This window comes from Caenorhabditis elegans, chromosome X, assembly GCF_000002985.6.
Source record: "Caenorhabditis elegans chromosome X".
NCBI classification, from domain to species: Eukaryota; Metazoa; Nematoda; class Chromadorea; order Rhabditida; family Rhabditidae; genus Caenorhabditis; species Caenorhabditis elegans.
Genome location: NC_003284.9, coordinates 13436307 through 13456827, shown reverse-complemented (window position 1 = coordinate 13456827; position 20521 = coordinate 13436307). Strand labels below are relative to the sequence as shown.

Below are 20521 nucleotides of genomic sequence, written 5' to 3'. Positions count from 1 at the left end.
ATTGTTATTTTTTAATGTTTGGGAGTTTTTTTTTTGGTTTTACATTTATTAAATAATTAATTTTTTATCAACAGTTTTTATTAATAAAAGTTACTCTTAAAAGTGAAATTTTGAAACGCAAAAAAGTTTGAAAAAAAATATATATAATTTCTCTCGGGCGACTATGAAAAAACTGATAAGAGTAGACTGCAACACGAGAGGGCAAAGACGCAAGACATAATTACGTATAATCGATTTTTAATTCTCAATATTTGACTTTTTCTTCAATATACTTTATTTAATTAGAATTAAGACATGGAAACGGAGACGGAAAGTGAAAGAATTTATTTACAGCTGTATGACTATGAAACAAAGGTGAGTGAGGTTTTTGTTGCTTAATTCTGGCCTACAACTTTTGGTAATAATTTTTGGAAATTAATCCAAAAGTGTAAAATAATCGGAAAATACAGAAAAAAAACACTTAAACAAACTCGAGTTTGTTTGAATTATGAAACAGTTTTTAAAATAATACTGATTTTTTTGGTATGTTTTGAATAGTTGATAATCTCAAAGGTGGAGTAGCGCGCACCAGTGGGGATTTTGTCTAAATACTTTTAGAATGATTCAAAATGCCCAGATATCATAATAAAACACTCCAAAAACTTTTTGATTTTTCAAAATTTCCGGTCAAAGTTATTGCAAATTGCAAAAATTTTTGAAAAAAATGTGCGCTTTTGAGGAAATCCAAAGCAATGTCGCATGTTCTGACCCTTACAATGTTTTAATAGAAATAATTTAAACAAAATCACATTATAAAAATGTAGGATTTTTTTTTGGTCGGTAACCAAAATTAAAAGTGGAAAAACTGAGTAATTGAGTAATCTGAGTAATTTGACAGTGAATTTAAATAAATTTTTAAAATTTAAAATTGTTTTTATTATGATATTCGACCATTTTGGCACAAAAGTAGTAGTTCTTAAAACTTTCCCCACTGGCGCTACCCTTCAATATGAAAAATTGTCCTTTGTAAAACAATATTCCAAAATGACACTAGTTCACTTTACATACAACTCAGTTTTCAGGAGTTCTCAGGGCTCACAACATATCACGGACTTGTGAGAATATACAATTCGAACACTTGGCCGTCACGCATTTTCTGGGTTGTAGTGGTGTTATCCTGTTTATCTTTGTTTATGATTCATGTAAGTTTTTTGGCGATCGAAAATTAAACTTTCGAAAAATATGTGTGGATGAGATTTTGGATATTACAGTCTCAATCGGAAAGTAATAAGATAATGAAATATTTTTATAGTTTTGATCTGAAACATGCCTCATGTATGCCTCAGGTAAATCTCAAAAATCCAGTTTGGAAAACTTTTCGAAATTTATTCATCTCGCGTTTTTCAGAGTGGTTACCTTCTACTGGGCTATCATGCAAAACCAACTTTATTCCAAACCAACACAATTGTTCCAATGAATGGTTTGAATTTTATTGAATTTAAAAAAAAACAAAAAAAAACAGCTGAACTTATAAATTTTTCTGGACTGCAATAACGATGTTTTAGGCCTTCTATTTCCTGAAGTTACAATTTGCAATTTAAACCCTCTGAACACCACAAAGCTTGAAGAACTGAACATCTCAAAATCAACATGGACCTACATTTTTGGATATTTCGATGAAATTGTACGATTGGAAAATGTATAATATTGACCTTTCCTCAATTTCAGACAACTTCAGAACACAAATCCACCAAACTCGGTGAAGAGCAATTTTTAGAAATTATGAATAATTATCAAGAACTTACAAAGCAGGAATTCAATGTCAAAAACTTTTTAAAATCTGTCAGGTATATACTTTAATCAACACAAAAACCAAAAACACTTCGAAATTTCAGCAAATCTTGTGAAGAAACATTTATCTCGTGTAGTTTTGGCAGGGAAAAGCTACATAACTGTTGTGAACATGTAACAACTGAAATGACAGAGGTTGGAGTATGTTTCAGGCAAGTTGTAAAAACAATAATTAAAACTTTAAAAAATATTTCAGACTGTCGAATGTAAATAAAAAATACAGACAGTGGTATAGTGGAAATGGTTTTGGTTGGGAATTTGTCTTAAATGGGAACAATGAAATAGATGATCGTATGTTATTTGTTAAATGATGAGATATAAACAAAGATTTAAGACGCTGATTCACTAGATTTTGAGCCAGACAGGGGATTCCTGATCATGGTGCACGAATCGGAGAAATATCCAAAAATCAACTCCTATGGAGTAGCCGTGTCCCCTGACTCGCAATTACATGCGGCAATATCCATGAAAAATGTGAGTTAACATTTTAAAAATAGAGAGATTGACCGTGAAATTTACAGATATCTCTCCTAGACAAAGCAAATTGGGGATCCTGCTCAAAAGGGTGGAATAGAAATGATACAGATGTTCCGGTAAGTCTGGCTACTTTTTAACACTTTTTAAAATTGATTTTCTGAAGGATTGCAAAAATAACTTTTTTGTAATTTTAAAGCAACAGTAGCGCCAGTTGGGGATTTCGAGAGAATACACTTACAAGAATTCAAAAATAACCAAACTCAACTTAATTTTGCAGTACACTGCAACTCACTGTGAAATTGACTGCAAACTTCGAAAAGTTCGCAACTTGTGTGGGTGCTCACCGTTGGCGTATTCTGCTAGAGAAAGCGGTTCTAATGATACAATTTGTACTCCATACCAAATTCAACAATGCTTCCGGAAAGTTCGAGGTAAGTTAAAATTTCAGTTAGCATTCCTCTGAAAGCCAATTTCCAGGCCTTGATAACCGTTGGGAAGACGAATGTGATTGTCCGTCAGAATGTAATATGTTAGAGTTTGACGTAACAAATAGTTATTCAGACTTGGATGGAAGAAGCCGAGGGTTGAGCAGTTCAAAAGTAGAGTAAGTTAACAGATTTTGTTAAATTTATCTATTTCCATCTTTTTCAACGTCTGAAATATTTTTTTCGTAAGCTAGTTATTTCAGGTCCGACATTTCTCATGTGAGCCTTTATTTTTCACATGTTGCGTATGAACGGATCGAACAACAAAAACAACTGCAAACTGCAGACTTATTGTCCAACATAGCAGGTAGCATGGGTCTATTCTTGGGTATGAGTACGGTAAGTGCAATAAATTTCAATAAACCAACTATTGAAATTTTTTTAGGTCACCCTTCTTGAAATTTTCATTTACCTCTTCAAATCAGTCTGGGGAACTGTAAACTCAACTAGGCAGCAACAATTCGTGGATGCAGTTGCTGAGGAGGAGAAGGAGAGATCAGAAAGTATTGTTATCATTCAAAATGGAAGGAATGATGATATGGACGACCAGGTTTGTAATTAAGGATGTAGTTATTGTTTGGTAATAAAAGTTATTCAGAAGCCATCAAGGTTCCCCGGAGCCGATCGAAAATTATCTGGTAACTCAATTCATATTCATTTGGATCGAAGAAATAGTCGTATGGTAAGTAAGCTCTTAAGTCATTGAGATTTAATTTTAGGAGTTAAGCGATTTTTATCACAATAATATGTCTCAAAAAACTACCAAATAAACACATGTTTTTGAAAATTTAAAAATTTAAAGAATCATTAGCCCACCGTGAATAAAACAAACTAAAAATTTTAAGATTCGTGGCGGGGATTTATCAGCTGCATCCCGCGGATCCGTCAGTATTCCATCTCAACTTTTATCACCACTCTCCAGACACAACAGGTACACAAATTAATTAATTGCAAGTACCATTAGAGATTGTAAACCTAACGTAAATTTGTTTCAAATTTGATACTATTAAATTATTTTTTCTAGGCAATCAATTAGCTATGGTCAACTAGGCAGAAAAGTGTCTGCTATTGGTATTCCTCTTCAACCAAATCACGACACCGTTGAAAGTGGGACTTCTCTTATGCCTCCAAAGTCGCCAATCCGAAGATGCAGTACTTCAACTACGCCGTCAATGCTGACCAGGTATATTGAGGGGGTTTATTTAGAATTTTTAAAATTTCAAATTTCAGAAAACTGAGTTTCGCAAGCCAGCAGTCAGATCCTGCTCAACCAGCACATCAATCTCGAAAAGTTTCAACATCCTCCATATTCAAATCACAATTAATTTGAATGCATTACTGTCAAAAATAAAATATGATATTCAATCTGTCTTTACTCTTTTACCCAATTTTTATCACTAAGCGGTCCATATTTCCATCATCCGGGTAAAATTTAATTTGACTGAAAAATGGCTGACAATCAGAAAGAAGGGATCTGGATATAAAAGTTTTTCTCCAAAATCTTAAAATTATTTTGATTCAATTTTTTGTTCAACGTGGTGGTTCTCAGTTGAACTCAAACAGAATATTATTTACCGTTAAGTCCAACACGCAAGTGTTCATTTTCTCGAAACTTTATTTTGATTTTAAAAAAAGTTCAAATTCAAAATTATTCAGTGAAATAATTATTGATGTAAGTCCCTAAAAGTATACCCGGAAATAGAAAACATTCACACTCAGGTTTATGAAAAAGTGTTATTTGAACTTAGTTATGTTTAAATTGTTAAATCTTCAAGGAATTATCAGAACATAAAAAAGTTATGCCTTTAACATTTGAAACTTGCAAAGTTAATCTTTAAAAAGTATTAAACTAATTTTCAGAGCATTTTGAACAACAAAATGAAAGTGGTGCAATGTCACTATGAATTGAACGATGATAACAACGTGTTACGAAAAAAGATTGTGAGATAATCCGCAATTTTAACCTTTGTGTGGCGTTTAGATTTTGCTGAAAATGTTAATTTATTGGGTTCATTTTGGTTTACAATTACACCAATACATACGAATATCCGCCACCATCTCATAATTCCCCCATTGACACCAAAATAAGTAAACGCGCTCTATAGAGAACGCGCCATTTTTTGTTTTTTTTTTTTTTTCGAGCGGACCACATTGGTGTACACTATTTTGTGTGTTGTTGCATTTGTGATTAATTTATTAGTAGTTTCGCTGAAACAAGTTTTATTGCTTCATTCATTGTTGAATAAGAATTTTTCACAGTTTTCTGTTACTTTCAAATTATAATTTTTATTACCGCTGTCTATTATCGCGGTGGCATGTTTAAGAAATATTAAAATAGTTTAATTTTCACATTTCAGACTCAATATGGCAAGTTTCATTGACAAGCTTCCAGAAATCAGCAGGGAAAGCAAGATGGAGGTAAGCAGATTTTCACTTCCAAACTAACACTTTGAGAAATGTGTATATACAGTGCTGGCCAAAAAGATATCCACTTTCTGTTTTTTGATGATTTCGATATTTTTTCCATTGAGCATAACTCCAAAACTAGGAAAGCTATCAAAAAAGTTTCAACTGGTAAAATGTAGCTCGTGATCAGGCCTATGTATTTTTACATGATTAAATTATTCACCCAAAACATGGCAAGTGATAAAGCGGCCGACATCTCGTGAGTCCGCTTTTGATGATGATTACTAAAACGACTGTAACTCGAGAAACATATTTTTAATGGAAGGTTTTTAGAAAGTAACACGATGTTTATATAATTTTTTATTGTTTGAACATACTAACTTCGTCCTGAAACCTCCATTGAAAAAGACAAGAGAGTTTAAAGAAGAGAAGTGTAGAGTAATCTCGAGCTCATGTCTCAAAAATAGTAGATTTTTTTTTCTGAATTCTGTTTATTGGTTAATATGTAGTTCAAATATAATAACAACATCAGTTCTTCACAAAAATTGTCGGAAAAAGATTTTCAATCCAAGAAACCTGATTTTTGAACAAAGCCTCTAAACAGTGTCTAATGAGACACTAGTTTCAGCGCACACATTTTTTTAAATGGAGGTTTTAGGACAAAGTTGATATGTTCAAACAATGAAAAATTAAATAAACATTTTGTTACTTTCTCAAACCTTTCATTAAAAATATGTTTCTTGAGTTACAGTCGTCTTAGTAATCATCGTCAAAAACGGACTCACGAGATGCCCGCCGCTTTATTACTTGCCATGTGATGGATGAATAATTGCAACATGTAAAAATACATAGGCCTGATCACGAGCTACATTTTACCAGTTGAAAATTTTTTGGTACTTTTCCTAGTTTTGAAGTTATGCCCATTGGAAAAAATATCGAAATCGTCAAAAAACTGAAAGTGGATATCTTTTTGGCCAGCACTGTATGTTATTCATCTGTTGGTCATTTTTTCAAAGCAAAACAAAACAACATTCGTTATAAATCAAATTTTTTCCAGATCACCCTTCTCTTCTTCCTCACTGTCGAAATGGTTATCGTCTGGATTAGCTACTTGTTCATTAATCCCGTTGAAAATTTCATTTACAATATTTGGATGTTCCATCTTCTGATCGCCTTGTTTTTATCTGTGTTTTGCAAAACTCTCAACTTTGCCATCTATCGTGCCGGATTCAGAGTGAGCTAGCAACTATCTAGGTTTTAAAAAAGATAACTTACTTCAGCTTCTCCACATGTGCTACAATGTCTACATTCTCTATACGTTGGGATATATGATCGTTCCGTTCCACATCTCTCTGTACTTTTTGTTTGAGTTTACCTACACGGTTTATGGAATTTCGTACAAACAGGTGAGGTCAAAAGATTGTAGCTTACATTGAAACAAAGATTGATAAAGTATATAGTTTTTAAGAATTGATAGAATTCATTCAAATGGTGCTGAAAGTTTTAAAAAACATTTTTTAAATGTAGCCAAAGAATGTCGATTATACAGTTTTCTCCGCTAAACATTTTGAGTGAAAATCATAAATAGTAGACATTTTTAACAAGTTAGTAGTTATGAATTAAGTTTAAATACATTGAAGACGTTAAAACGACTTACATGCATCTATCAATTAAAAAAATAGAAATATTGATAAGTTTTTCATTATCTTACTCTAAAATTCATAATGTCAGATGGATTACCCCACTACGTGGATTGTGATTTCACTCCAAAAGTGTGGATCCCGTGGCACTGGGCCTATGCACAACTCCCCCATTTACCCATTCACCAGTGTTGCTTGCGAGACGATTCGAAAGGAGTGTATCCTTAACGAAGAAAAGCTTGACGATTCGGATGGTTATTACTCTGCTCTCGAAGATGTTCTTTTCCCAGTCGTTACTCCAACTAACAAATTGAGCGAACGTCTCATTGTTTAATTTATTGATTTCCAAAGAATGTATTGAATGTGGTTCAAATTACGTGTGAATAAATACGTGTATGTGTCTTATAATGCTCAAAAATGTACCCGAACTTGTCTGACTAAAAAATGCAACATTGCAACTGAGATATTGAAAAAAAAACTGAGCTGGAGCAAATTTCGTGCAAAACAAATGTCTGACTACAATGCGTTCTATAAACTTTTTCAAATAAGATTATCATTGAACAAATAACTTTGTGACGGGGCAAAATGAAATACATAGACATGTCTCAGATCATAGCTGAGACAAAAGTTTTACAACTGCATGAAACACTAACATTTCCACTCGAAGGCAGATGATGCAGTCTGGAAGTTGCTGGAACTGGTTGGTATTTATACATTTTTCACTACTCACTGACTACTATGTAATCACAAAAAAATATTTAAGAAAAAATCAAAATTGAGAAAAAACGAAAAAACTTATCGAACACCCTAATAGTTTTCTAGATAGACGATAATTTAATTCATCTAATGATAAACAGATTCCTCTAGCTAACTAAATGTTTTGAATTTTTATTTTTTGAGATTCTGTTGTGTACGAGGGGGCGTCCCCTCCGCCCGCCTCATAACTCTCTTCAGACGCAGAGAAAAACAAGTAGCGGAGAGAAGAGAAGAAAAGGGCGCTGCAATTTGTACACAATTTCGTGCTTGCCTCGATGTGATCAGGTGGCCGAGTGGTTAAGGCGATGGACTGCTAATCCATTGGGGTTTCCCCGCGTGAGTTCGAATCTCATCCTGATCGAATCTTTTTTGCCGTCCAAAATAGTTGTTTCTGGTTGAAAATTATTTTCGTCACATGTTTTTGTGATATTTTAGCTGACAAAAAACGAAGTTCACAACTTTGTTTCCAGAATTCGAAAAATGTATTCCGTTGCGGGGAATCGAACCCCGGCCTTATGGGTGAGAGCCATAAATCCTAACCACTAGACCACAACGGAGATGAAAAGTGAAGATTGCACTAGAGTATATAACAAATACCGAAAATCATGAGAACGCAATATGTTACTCAAAAAAACCAGTATTTTCAAAAAAAATTATCACATTTATGAATACGCAGCTCTTTTAAACTCACTTCTATTTATTTGAACTTTTTTTAACGAAAGGAAAATATATTAATAAAAAAAAAGAATAATATTGGAAAATGCCATTAAATACTCACTATATGAAAATTACAAATAATACAAATATAACACTATCCAAATATGTCGTATGAATATAATAATAGAAATTAAAATTAGCAGGCGATTTGAGAACGGGAAAATGAAAGATCGGCAAGAATTTCACAAAAAAGATATGAATTGATTAGTGCAATATATATATATATATATATATATATATATATATATATATATATATATAGCTTCGACTTATCAGTCAAAATTTTTCACTGCCAATCCGATGGCTTCCAGGGCGATTTGCACTTCTCCGATCCACAAAAGCATTTGAATGAGCTGTTCCACTTGTAATTGATTGTTAGTTCTTCACCAACTTTGATAGTACGTTTAGTTTTGATCACAATGTATTCGATTCTAATATTCTGAATTGATATCTCTTCCACGATTGCTGTGCAATTGGGCTCACAAGACGTATTGAGAATTCTGAAAATCTGCATACATTTTTTCGTCTCAAACTTTATAGCATTTATTAGTTCTTTAAAAATTAGTATCCATAAAAATGTCTGTTACATATTTTCGAAAAACTAATAAAACATCTAAGATTAAATTAATAGAAATTATATGTATATATATATATTAATGAAATTTCACCTTTGATTTTTTATTTCTCTTCTGTGATAACTCTATTATTTCTAACGTAGAACATTTTTATATTTTCCGACTTTTCTGTGCAAATTTGTAAAACCTTAAAAACACAAATTTAAAAACTCACGCAGTGATATTTTTAACCGAAGACCCATCCACATAAACCTTTTGAGCTTGAAGCTCATTGAGAAGCTCGAGTTTTACTTGGAAACTGTAGAACTTGCATTCTTTGTCGTTGCAAACTTTTGCCAAAGCGTCTCTTCGTGCTTTTTCCTTTTCAGAAATGTATTCTCCGCAATATTGACCAATCACACATCCATTTTCCAAAATTTTTGTCGCAAACACACCATATCCCTTGTTCTTCTCAAACTTCAGAAGAAGGTCTTCGCAGGTTTTCACATTTGGGAGAAAATCGTCGTCATGACAAAGGAGCTCCTTGATTGTGCTGTGGAAAATGGAAATGCTCTGGAACTTGGGAATGGGTCGGCTCACAGGAGGACGCTGACTCTCGATTTTCTGGAGCATTGACTTCAGGTTTTCCAATTCTTGAGGATGTCCGTTATACATTGATTTTATGGAATGAAAAATGATATTCGTAACTCTTGAATATGGTCTAAACAAAGAGTTGATTGGAAGGATTTGCCGAGAACCTACTCCATCAAACAAAATTGAGGCGAATCCTTCTTTCCCAAAGTTTTCATCTTGTTTTGCAAAGTGGTTTTGATTCCAGTCTTCAATGACTCCTGAGCAAAATATCTCATCTTTTTCAGTTAATACTTCATCGCCAATACGCATTCGAATGTCAAAAACGCAAGACTCGCAGTGGGACTTGCTCTCTTCTGTGAGCTTCATCGGGAAACATGCCCTGTGAAATGAATGCACACATCCAGAGCATTTGATCATTGGGGGCGTAGATGTTCCGCAAGTGCCGCAAGCCGGAAAATGAGTTCCAAGAAACTCTTGAATTCTAGGGTTCAATGAGACAACTCCGGCATTTTTCTCTGTGTATCCAGCCGGCATACAACTACTATGAAAAGCACGAATCGTCGACTGCTCGTGTAGCAGATTCCCGAGTGTTGCAGAACTTTCAAATCCTTCCGTAAAACATATCTCACAAATATGATCTGGACACATCATGCATCCATCGTTCTGCTTTAAAGCGGAATACTGTGGTGATCGTTTGATGGGGCGGGCAGTCTGAAAAAATAAACATGATGAATGCAAAATCAAACATGAGTTAAATCATATATGAATTTAAATTATTATTTTCTTGAATAATGTTGTTAAATAAAAGTTGAAGAACCCAAATATTTTATTGTTTCTAAAGGTTCACTCACTGCTGTGCCAAAAGATCACAAAAGTTTTTTGTGGGGGGTTTAAAATTTCAGAGAAAAAGTAGTTTAAAGAGGAATTTTAAAAAAATTAAGTTGTAATTTCCAGTTTTGCCTATATGTCGTAGATGCTGGATAATATATTTTTTCAATTAATTTTTTGGTACACCTAGTTTTGTAATTCTCTTGCTTAAAGGCTGAACCGTCTAAGTAAATTCAGTAAAACACTAATAAAAAGCTAAAATGTATCAATAGTGCAAAAAATTTCAGTAAAAGGTATGATAGATTGCTACAATTCTAAAGGTTTTGATCCAACGGCTTTGGTCCGTATTTTTTGTTCTTCTCAGAAATGTTCAATACTCTATTAGATGTTTATTCCAAACAAAAAAAAGAGAAGAAAAACCTTCTAGTGATATTTTTTCTCGAATGGTTCAAAATTTGTTTCTAGCTACATGCGAATCTATTTATTCCAATTTTGCATATGAATAATTTAGAATACCTCAAGACAATAATAAAGAAAATTTTAAAATTAATGTTTACTGACATAAACAGGCAATACAGTTACTCAAACTTATTACCAAAATTTTAATAGAAAATTTAGTTCTAAAAACATTACAAAAAAACTGAGAAGTTTCAATAGTAAAACTTTTTAGTTAAATTTTTGGGGCCACACGCCTGCGTTACTATTATAGTTTCCCACAATTTGAAACAGTTATATTAAAAGTTTTATTTACCGATCTCAAGGGATAGCATTTTTCAGGCTCTCAGTTTAGAAAATTGAGTACAGTAAAAACATTTCAAATAACTCTGATCAGTAACTTACATGATGACAAGCAATGTGAAAGTAGAAGGAACAACGGACGCCTGACGACTGATACCCACACTGAACAAGAGTGTCAATCAGATTTCCACCATTCTTCCGAACATTCTTCCTGAATGCTCCTTTCAATGGACTTCTTTGTTTGTTGCAATATATGCATTTTCCGCTTACTGTTCGGCAAGGATGAGGTGAGTGCTCTGTAAAATAGCGTATTAATTCGTTCTGGTCAAGTAAAAATGACTAATTTAAATTTTTGAAGTCAGAATTATCAACAATATCCGTGTTCATGCTTGCATACGCTGAAATTGGCCTGTAAAAAATTCACTGGAAAAACTATTAAGTCAAGTACAATGAGGATGAAGGAAATGAAACAAGTGGTACCATTTACACATGTTTGTAAGCCTGATACCGCCTAATGGATGGCATAGATTCCATGACCAAAGGCACTTGAAAATACCGCGCGAGGCGACGTCAAGATCAACATGTGTTACGAAGCTTACAATGTATATGCCGTCTAAGTAAATTTTTTGCGGCTACATTCACCAATTTTCCAAAAAAATACAACAAGTTTCCAAAGTTTAGATTTCCCGAAATTGTCAAGCTTCGGAAATGGTTATCCTAAACTATTTAACAAAAAATCTATTTTAATTACCAAAATCTTACTAGTTAGACAATGTCGGCAAGTTTTGAGATTTGCCGCATACCGGGGGTTTTCAAAAAACATTAACTTAGTTTCAGGGTACGTAAAACAAATAATCTAATTGATTTCTCTGTTCACTTGTAGAACATTCAACACCGAAAAGCAACTCACGTCCTTAATTGTCCTTAATGGGTGAAGCTTTGACATTTTTCTGAACAGTAATTCTAGCACTTGTAGTTGCTACCATTTTAATAATTGAAAAACACACAGCCGTCATACAGTACACGAATTCTCAAATAAAAATTAACAGAGAATTTAAGGTCAATTAAACAAACAAACGTCAAACTAGGAGCATAAAGTGTAGGAAACTTACTCCACCTACTTATTTTTTTTTTATACGACACATCTACACTCAATTTCGAATGTTCTAAAAAAATAAACCACTGGAAGGTTTCTTGAAGAATTGAGATTTGCAGTGATTGGTGAAACATTAAAAATTAAACGAATAATTTAACTGTTAAACAAAGAATTCCAAAAATAGAAAATTGGCCTCGAACTTGAGGCAAGCTATTGCTTGAGTCTGGCGCCTTAGACCACTCGGCCATCCGTGCTACAAAACAACAAAATGACAAAAAAGTTGAGGAGCAGGACTGTCCTACTGACAGAAAAGTCACCGGTTGCCTCTCGAAAACAAATGTTTCTCGAGAGCCGTGCAATTTGCCAAGTGACCGCGGTGGTGACATTTGAATTTTATTCGTGGAAGGCAAATCCATCAGTCATCGCTAGGCCACGACCATGGTTTTGTCTGCATCTCACGCATCAGTACGCTATTTTCAATAACCTTTTCATCTTTGCACTCTACTTGTATTCAAGTCTGCATCTCTTCCGATGTTCGTTATTAGGGCAGGGGTTTTTGCCACCGTTAGCGCAGTATTAAGAGTAAATATGTAGTGGAAGGGATAATTATATCTCTCGAGCACTGATTTTGATTTTGAGGAAACTGTTTGTTATCAGCGAAAACTGACATTTCACGTGGAAATATTATAAGAAAACTGTTGAATAATTTGAATTATTCTGAAATTAAGTAAGTACTTATGAAAACGTACTAAAAATTTCAAACTGTTGTGTTTAGTCTGCTAACAATTAGGTGCCATTTTTACAGTATTTCAAAAAATTTCATTCAAGTATATGTTCTATATGTATCTTTCAAAATTGCTATTATATATCAAACAAAAAAATTCAATACAAGTTATGCTTTTAAAATTGTGCATATAATGGTGTTGTGGAATGCTGTCGTCACATGAGATGATCCACCAGATAGTTCTTCTCGTGCGCAATCAAGTCCGTTTTCATGCTCTGAAACTAGTGATTTTGTGATGTCAATATACAACAAATTTTTAATTTGAAAAGTTTGTTTCAGAAGTTTAGTTTTATCAATAGATCACTTGGGAAATTTCACGGCTCACAGGAACAAAAATTGCCACGAGAGGCAACCCGTGACTTCTTCAATAGTATGGCAGTCATGTTCGTCAACTTTTTTGTAATGTTATTTTGTTGTAGCACGGATGGCCGAGTGGTCTAAGGCGCCAGACTCAAGCAATAGCTTGCTTCAAGTTCGAAGCCGATTGGGCGTTCTGGTACTCGTACGGGTGCGTGGGTTCGAATCCCACTTCGTGCAAATCATTTTTTGAGAATTTTTTTGTTAAACTATTTGATTTTCAGGTTTATTTTCAATGTTTCGCGGATCACTACAAATGTCAATTCTTAATGTAGATTTCTATGTAGTGGTAAACTTTTGGATCATTCGAAATTGGTTGTAGAAGTGTTTTATAGTATCCGGTACATTTTTCCTATACACCGTATATAGAAGAAAGTTGGCAAAGAGAGTTACCCAAGCTGTACACTGCTAGCACATAGTCATTAGTTTATTCGCTTGTTCCTAATTTCTCTGTACAATTGTATTCAAGTATTCGTGCATTTTGTAAAAACTTTTCTCATCGGTCATTTTTTCTTGTTGCAAAAGAATCTTTCTCAACAATTTTCTTCGAAACAAAAAAGAATAAGTGAGATATTTTTTTATGTTCAGGTATTAACCGCTAGAAACCAGATGAAGGCTACAAAGATCGGATGATGCTCACGAATTTTTGTTCCAGAATTTTGTGTTTATTAAAACACAACGTTTTTGCAGTATGTGAAGTACCCTGAAACAATTTAACCTTTTTAAGTTTTTAAATTAAACTTTTTTAAACTTTTTCAATAAATTCTCATAAACACTTAAAACTCATAGAAGTTCAAAAAAAAATGAAGTGAATGCAATGTCATAGTGCACAAAAAAGATTCGATCAAGATGAGATTCGAACTCACGCGGGGAAACCCCAATGGATTAGCAGTCCATCGCCTTAACCACTCGGCCACCTGATCACATTTTCGCGAACGAGAATTTGTGGCAATGTCGCTGTGCGCTCTCGTCTCTTTCTCTCTGTGTATGTTTCGCGATGAAGAAAAAGAAAAGGGGAAAGTGACGGGCTAGTGCGGAGCAAGGCTGTGCGTCTGGTAGAAAAGACAGCCGAACCGGGCCTAATTTCTCGGTTTTCTAATTCTAATTTCTAACTTTAGCAGCCGCACGGCCCTGGTGCTATCGGATGTTAGGGAAAAATTACAGCAAAAAAGTTTGAATCATTTACACATCTCTTCTACTATGTCTAACAGAGGTAAATAGAAATAGATACAAAAGTTATATTTTTTGAAAATAATTTGTTTCAGGGCTTCCAGCTTCATGGAAAGCACATTCTATCCCAAACCTCAACGCGATGCTTCTGTAAAAGGAATGGCTGCAATTTTCCAACTTCCTTTGCTGCCTTCAAGAAAATAAACGAAGGCTCTCTACCTTTCTAGATATAGCATCGATTTTCAGGAAATTCTGGTGATTTTAATATTTTTACACAACTGTGTATTGTCTTAGACAATCAATTCATACTAACCACGTTTTTCGAAATGCAATTTCCGTAAAATTTAATTTCAATGTTTTAGCCACACTAAACATAAAGATTTTCCAGTTATTCTCTCATTTGGTCACAGAGCAAAACATATTAAAAACAGCTGTTGACTTTTGATGGATCTCAAAGAACATTTTATTTACGTTTAAAGCTTGCAGAGTACATAACTCCCACAGAAATGAGTCCAAAAGCGATTTTCAAACTTTTTTCGGTGAACAAACATTTGTCAGGTATGCCCTTTGAACGGTTAAAGCGTCTGAGGCAGGTAGTTTTCTTCTTTCACTACACTTTTAAATATACTTAAATATACGGCCTCACCCCCTAGGTTCACCCAGCCTCTATTGGGAAGTGGAGCAATCCACGACTGGATTATCGGCCACAGTCCCCGGCTAGGACGTGGCTTAAATTACAGCCCAGAGGGATCACCACCAGGCAGTGTACCTGAATCCCAGATCCGCAGTGCATAGCACTTGAAGAACGGATCGTCCTTTAATCCTTTTAAAAAACTAAAAAATCACATTCGGTCACCTCAGATGAAGAACGATGTTTCTTTTTGCTTATCGCCAAAAAATGTTAATATCTCACTATTTTTTTTTGATAATGTTATAACCTTATTAGAAAATAACAAGAACACTCAAACATGACTATGAAGAATAAAAATATGGAATCGGACAAAATTATAGTTTTCATGACAATTAGGCATGACAACGCGAATATTACAGATAATTTAAAAAACAGGAGAATATTGAACAGAATTCAAAAGCACATAGAATAGTATGAATGAGAGTCGAGGTGAGGGGTAAATCTTGCAAAAAACAGAAAGACATTATGAAGTAGGTGATGCTAACACAAAAATTCAGCTTTCAAGCTTTAAAAAATAGATTAACAGAAATAAATTATTAAAAATCACTGAATCTAAAAAAATTTCAAAATTAAACAATAAATGATTAATACTCATTGTAAATGGTCACCAATTCGTTAATCGTGTGTCTCATGATCACCGTGCTTCCTTTCCTTTAAAACATATGTATTACTTAGGTTCACTTTATTATAAACTTACATGTTGTGACAGCAATCGACGCAAAGTTTTTCCGTCTTGTTTCGACTGTTTTGTTTGATCACGACAGTGTTGAAGAGCACGTCCCGTTTACATTTTTTACCCTGGCAACGTTCCACATGGCTCAGCTCCACCGAAGCATCTTCGATGTTGGAAATTTTGGCTCCAGCGGATTTAGCTTTGTCCAACTCGAAAGTTGATTTTGCAAGTGATCTGAAAATGTGATTTAATTTATTTATGATCATTAATATTATAAATTTAATTACTGACAATAATTAGCTCATTTTGATCGAAAGGTTTGTCTATTGAAAATTTTAATTTCATCATTAAGTAATTATTGGAAAATTTGTTACATCTTTCTGTAATATTCTTATACATCACATTCGTTTTAAAATTGACATTAACTGATTTAATCTCAATCAAACAATTTCCAACACATTATGAAAAAAAATACCTGGCTAGAATTGACTTGATTAGTGGGTACATTTCTGTTCCAAGGAACGCCCGCTTCTTTGCCATTTCCCATGCCATTGGAATAATCGGAAGCACAGAATCATAGCTCTGTTCAGTATTGTGATCATGGACCAGAGCAGCCATAGCAAACTGATCGAACGTTGATTCTGCAATGTTCCACGACACATTTCCAGTAAATCCAATAGATTGGACCCAGTGATAGGTTCCTGTGCCAACGTAGACTGTATCATCTGTTTCTTGAATGAATTTCATAACCGGGATGCCCCAGTTTAGAAGCTCTTCTTCATTTGGCCATAAAACTGAGTCATATGGCCATAGATTCTTTTTCATGAGTAACTGTTCGAATTTGGCGGAATGTTCGCTTGCCACTGCATACCAGATACATTTTCCCGGGCCAAGATTTAAGTTCAGAGATCCGATTGCCTGGTTTTCGATGTGGCACGTTGTGCGGGAGCCAGGCTGTTTGAAGTACATTTGAACCTCGTTGACCCCTCCAATTGATTCCTTAATATATTCGTTGAGGCCTCCTTTGGTTTTCAAAAAATTTGGTAGTTTGTCCAGCTCCTGCAAGTAAGAAATTTGGGAATCTGTTGAAAGAACAGAACATAATGAAATAATGAATTTCATGAATTAATTATTTTCTGTTGGAAAATGCTGAAGTTGAAATGAATTTGAACAAAATGCTGAATACTTGTTTGAACTGGAATTTTTTAAATTCTGATCATATTCCAGCTTGACAGCTTTGTTGGAAAAAATGTGTTCACTAGGTGAATTTTGATGAAGATATATTTTTTCGGTTTATTTAAATTAAATATCTGCCAAAAGTCCCAAAGTTAGTAAGATTTTTTTTTTTTTAAGATTTTGCTTTTTCACGTTTCAAGATTTCTGTGGATGCCGAAGATATTTTGAATTTGAGCTTATAATTTAAAATCGTGTAGTCACAATTGATATCGAAAATGCATAACAAGATGTTATGTTAATTAACTCCAATTTCCCCAATTTATTGTACTCACTTGTATTAAAGGCTGAAATTTTTGCTCTTCTTTCAAATCCACATTTGTAGCAAAGGAGGTGAGTGGATACGTTCGGTCGTATAGTTCTCCATTAACGGCTGTTGGACTCAGTGGTAACTGATATTTCATGTAAGCATCCACTGCTTCTTGAACAAAACCAGCTTGATTTTCAAAGTTATTTTTGTATGCGGCATGTTCCACGCCTGAAAAAAATAGTTTGTATTTGTTTTAAGGTGGAGCAACAATTGGGAAATTGCTTTGATTAACAAGTAACCAGAAAAAATAAAGAATAGAAGAGCAAGCACAAGCGCGCTCCATTGAACAAATTGTGACAAAATCATGGGAATTCAAATCGGAATTTAGAAACAACAGAAAATAGTGTTATAAATATAAATATTTTTCTATCTTGAAACTACATCTCTTTTTAATTTTTTCTAAAAATAATTTTACCATGATGTTTGGTTGTTTAACGTATGAGATATTTTTGAGACTTTGACGCACGTATGAGATATTTTTGAGACTTTGACGTTTATTTTTACCTCACTGAAAATGACCACAACATAAATGTGAAGAACCTACATTTCCATCCGATCTTCTCCATCATATCATAGTTCACTGCATATTCAGCAAGAGTTCGCTTCTCCACTATTCTCTCTTCATCGTTCCACTTCCTTTCAGCAGCTTCCAAACTACCCTTACTCGTGTGGGCCAACTTTATATTTTTGGTCGAGTGCTGTGAGCGTTGACGTCTCACATCAATCACCTGTTCTCCGTCGAGACCGGCGACATTTTGCAGATCAAAAAGCGAGAAGTCCATGTAAACTGCTTGTCCAAGCCCGCGAATAATACAGATTGGAGATGAGGTGACAAGTGTTTCCAGGTTTGTTAAATCGAACCCAGGTTCAACTTGAAAAACTTCAACTTGTGCTCTTTGAGCAGATTGTTTAGGCTTTTGTTTGGCGAGTGGCTCAAAGCCTTTCTTCTGGAAGAAATTGGAGCGCACAGCTGATTTGGTGTTTTTCTGGAAGGCAAACTTCTTGTCGTTATAGACATTGTTTCGACCTGTAGTCAACCACTCAGATGCTTTTTTCACGATTTCGGTGCCTGATGTGGTGAGAGGATCGAGAAACATCGGCACGGTCAACAGAAGTAACGGAGTTTTTTCGTTCTTCCTTTTTATGATTTTGCATTCTGACTTTTCGTTGATGGGTGTGAGATTTGATTGTATTTTGCTTTTCCTTCCTCTGGTATTTTTGGATTTAGAGTTTTCGACGGCGGAAACAAGATTTTTCAAAATTTGCCGTACTCCAGAAGTAAGCATGTAGTCAGGACGATTAGATGAAAGTGGAACAAGGTTCATAGAACAGTCAACTTCCTGAAAACGTTCTCGTTGATATTGTGATAAGAATGCAACACTTGTTTAAAGATTTGAAGATTTGAAAAATGTTCTAAATCCTTAGTGTGATGATCAAAAAACGTGAATTTATCTTATAAAAAAAGGATTTGGTGAAAAAAATGGTACTGAAAAAATTAATTTAATCCGATTTCGTCAAATTTTTGCAAAATAAGATGCACGTTACGTTTACTTACTAGGGAATGACCAGAATAAGTGGAGCGATATTCAAAAAAAAATATTGTATCGGAAAGCTGACATTCTCTACTATAAGAATATGACTGAAATTTTTGCCCATTCGGGCTGGAAACTTTTCAGAAATTTTTATTTTTTAGAAAATTGCCACTTTTTTCTCCATCAAACCCATGAGAAAATTTGATCCAAAAATTTTTTTTGAAATTTTTTCAAAAATGTATGAAATAAAGTAGAGTGTCACAAATAACTTATTTTTCATTGTTTTCAATGACCGAATCACTGATTCTGATGCCGTATCAAGACGTTTTACCAAATCGATATTGGAAAAACACCTTGTCTTTGAGACTCCATATCTCTGCAGGAAAAAATCGCACTAAAAAGTGATCAACTAGAAACTTGTTAAACATAATGTGATCTGAAACTTTTCAGTAAAACACTTTCTTTAAAAAATTTGGTTGCCGAGTTGGGACCAATTGATTTGAGCTTCATTATTTTTGAATATTCTAAATAGTTAAAGGTCTATATCTTGGCAACCAAATTTTTTACAAGAAAGTGTTCAACTGAAAAGTTTCAGATCACATTGTGTTTAACAAGTTTTCAGTTGATCATTTTTTGGTGCGATTTTCCCTGCAGAGATATGGAGTCTCAAAGACAAGGTGCTTTTCCAATATCGATTTGGTAAAACGTCTTGATACGGCATCAGAATCAGAATGGGCAAAAATTTCAGTCATATTCTTATAGTAGAGAATGTCAGCTTTCCGATACAATTTTTTTTTTTTAATATCGCTCCACTTATTCTGGTCATTCCCTAGTTAGTTGTAACTGTTCTCTTAAAAATCTATACAATTCAGTTTTTTTTCACTAATACCTACATCTTCTGATTTAATGAATTCCAATATTTTCAACTTCGTCTCTTTGTTGGTATTTTCCGGAAGAAGATGTATATTATGAGCCATGCACTGTGCCACGTAAAAGTTAGAGTTTGGGCTTTCAGAAGAGGCTAGTTTCATATCAACTTCCACATTGTTTGCTGGGTCTTCTGTCTTGGGGATTTTGAAAGTGCTCGATTCATCGTTGGGTGCTTTTCTTTTTCTCGAAGGTGAATCTGAAAATTTTCAGTATTAAATTAATTGAAAAAGTGGATTTTTCAAATTTGAGAGTTTGCAAAGACCGGTCAGTTCAGTTGGCCACACCTATTTGGTACTGAAACTAGTTATTTTTCTTAGTTTGGAGATACCCTAATAACGTCTAGTTTTGTAGTTGTAATAACCTGAGCTTCTACAGTGTAACACAATTTTAAAGCTTTGGCTCACCTGGAAGTGTCAGTGTTTTGCCTTTCTCAATGACAATTTCATTTTCGATTTTTGCAATAAGTTTCTCTTCCTGTTCAGAGTCTTCTGTATTTTTGACAGTTTCCACTATGATGTGTTTTTCTTTCACAGAGCTCTCTTTTGACTCAGTGGAAAATTCAGCTGGATCCATAATCTTTCAGTTACTGTTTGCAATAGTAGGTGAGCGATTAGTCTGAAAAATACTATATGAAAAATTGGTAATGCTAAATGTAAGGATAAACTTTTTTAAAAAATCTAGAAAAGTAGGAATTTTAGTTATGCATTTCCAGCTTTCAAA

At 34.1% G+C, this 20521-nt stretch overlaps 4 protein-coding genes and 11 non-coding genes across 16 annotated transcripts; 8 read left to right on the top strand and 7 right to left on the bottom strand.

The window, feature by feature from the left end:
* Nucleotides 1-285: 285 nt before the first annotated feature.
* On the top strand, nt 286-4161 carry flr-1 (amiloride-sensitive sodium channel family protein). The gene is made up of 17 exons (NM_077842.5): nt 286-354; nt 1062-1181; nt 1387-1459; nt 1545-1663; nt 1708-1826; nt 1875-1982; nt 2027-2121; nt 2165-2304; nt 2352-2423; nt 2585-2738; nt 2785-2911; nt 2996-3131; nt 3178-3342; nt 3391-3474; nt 3638-3723; nt 3817-3975; nt 4023-4161. The coding sequence occupies exons 1-17, from the start codon at nt 295-297 to the stop codon at nt 4120-4122; spliced, it is 1917 nt and encodes a 638-aa protein (NP_510243.1). The 5' UTR covers nt 286-294; the 3' UTR covers nt 4123-4161.
* 21ur-10601 lies at nt 2022-2042 on the top strand. Its single transcript, NR_072411.1, has one exon.
* On the bottom strand, nt 2050-2070 carry 21ur-14382. The gene has a single exon (NR_072410.1).
* Nucleotides 4162-5149: 988 nt separating the features above from the next.
* F02D10.6 (Protein TEX261) lies at nt 5150-7242 on the top strand. Its single transcript, NM_077841.2, has 4 exons — nt 5150-5210; nt 6256-6432; nt 6479-6604; nt 6930-7242. The coding sequence occupies exons 1-4, from the start codon at nt 5157-5159 to the stop codon at nt 7170-7172; spliced, it is 600 nt and encodes a 199-aa protein (NP_510242.1). The 5' UTR covers nt 5150-5156; the 3' UTR covers nt 7173-7242.
* A 631-nt stretch (nt 7243-7873) lies between these two features.
* F02D10.t2 lies at nt 7874-7955 on the top strand. Its single transcript has one exon. It is a non-coding gene; the product is annotated as a tRNA-Ser (tRNA).
* Nucleotides 7956-8069: 114 nt separating this feature from the next.
* Nucleotides 8070-8159, top strand: F02D10.11. Its single transcript, NR_072409.1, has one exon. It is a non-coding gene; the product is annotated as an Unclassified non-coding RNA F02D10.11 (non-coding RNA).
* rte-5 lies at nt 8080-8151 on the bottom strand. Its single transcript has one exon. It is a non-coding gene; the product is annotated as a tRNA-Glu (tRNA).
* Nucleotides 8160-8523: 364 nt separating the features above from the next.
* On the top strand, nt 8524-8573 carry F02D10.12. Its single transcript, NR_072408.1, has one exon. It is a non-coding gene; the product is annotated as an Unclassified non-coding RNA F02D10.12 (non-coding RNA).
* Nucleotides 8574-8597: 24 nt separating this feature from the next.
* set-8 (SET domain-containing protein) lies at nt 8598-10110 on the bottom strand (the record flags this gene model as incomplete). The annotated part of the gene is made up of 2 exons (NM_001373556.1): nt 8598-8811; nt 9101-10110. 2 exons carry the CDS (start codon nt 10108-10110, stop codon nt 8598-8600), a joined length of 1224 nt encoding a protein of 407 aa, NP_001359546.1.
* Nucleotides 10111-12297: 2187 nt separating this feature from the next.
* On the bottom strand, nt 12298-12377 carry F02D10.15. Its single transcript, NR_102225.1, has one exon. It is a non-coding gene; the product is annotated as an Unclassified non-coding RNA F02D10.15 (non-coding RNA).
* F02D10.13 lies at nt 12314-12376 on the top strand. Its single transcript, NR_072407.1, has one exon. It is a non-coding gene; the product is annotated as an Unclassified non-coding RNA F02D10.13 (non-coding RNA).
* A 946-nt stretch (nt 12378-13323) lies between the features above and the next one.
* F02D10.t3 lies at nt 13324-13442 on the top strand. Its single transcript has 2 exons — nt 13324-13361; nt 13397-13442. It is a non-coding gene; the product is annotated as a tRNA-Leu (tRNA).
* Nucleotides 13324-13454, bottom strand: F02D10.14. Its single transcript, NR_072406.1, has one exon. It is a non-coding gene; the product is annotated as an Unclassified non-coding RNA F02D10.14 (non-coding RNA).
* Nucleotides 13455-14103: 649 nt separating this feature from the next.
* On the bottom strand, nt 14104-14185 carry C29F7.t2. The gene has a single exon. It is a non-coding gene; the product is annotated as a tRNA-Ser (tRNA).
* Nucleotides 14186-15389: 1204 nt separating this feature from the next.
* Nucleotides 15390-20406, bottom strand: jmjd-3.3 (JmjC domain-containing protein; the record flags this gene model as incomplete). 2 transcript variants are annotated; one of them, NM_001322643.5, is made up of 7 exons in its annotated part: nt 15390-15774; nt 15821-16030; nt 16272-16855; nt 17305-17507; nt 17884-18679; nt 19765-19997; nt 20206-20406. In NM_001322643.5, the coding sequence occupies 7 exons, from the start codon at nt 20372-20374 to the stop codon at nt 15708-15710; spliced, it is 2262 nt and encodes a 753-aa protein (NP_001309680.1). The 2 variants fall into 2 exon arrangements, with proteins under 2 accessions (NP_001309680.1, NP_001309681.1); NM_001322644.3 differs by lacking the exons at nt 17884-18679; nt 19765-19997; nt 20206-20406 and having other exon boundaries at nt 15708-15774; nt 17305-17433.
* Nucleotides 20407-20521: the final 115 nt, after the last annotated feature.

Bases quoted from the DNA above. Each gene is read 5' to 3' on its own strand.
- flr-1 (NM_077842.5), top strand. From the start codon at position 295: ATGGAAACGGAGACGGAAAGTGAAAGAATTTATTTACAGCTGTATGAC. The intron at 1,827-1,874 runs GTATATACTTTA...TCGAAATTTCAG, and splicing joins AACTTTTTAAAATCTGTCAG to CAAATCTTGTGAAGAAACAT. The intron at 2,122-2,164 runs GTATGTTATTTG...CAAAGATTTAAG, and splicing joins GAACAATGAAATAGATGATC to ACGCTGATTCACTAGATTTT.
- F02D10.6 (NM_077841.2), top strand. From the start codon at position 5,157: ATGGCAAGTTTCATTGACAAGCTTCCAGAAATCAGCAGGGAAAGCAAG. The intron at 5,211-6,255 runs GTAAGCAGATTT...AATTTTTTCCAG, and splicing joins GCAGGGAAAGCAAGATGGAG to ATCACCCTTCTCTTCTTCCT. The intron at 6,433-6,478 runs GTGAGCTAGCAA...AACTTACTTCAG, and splicing joins TCTATCGTGCCGGATTCAGA to CTTCTCCACATGTGCTACAA.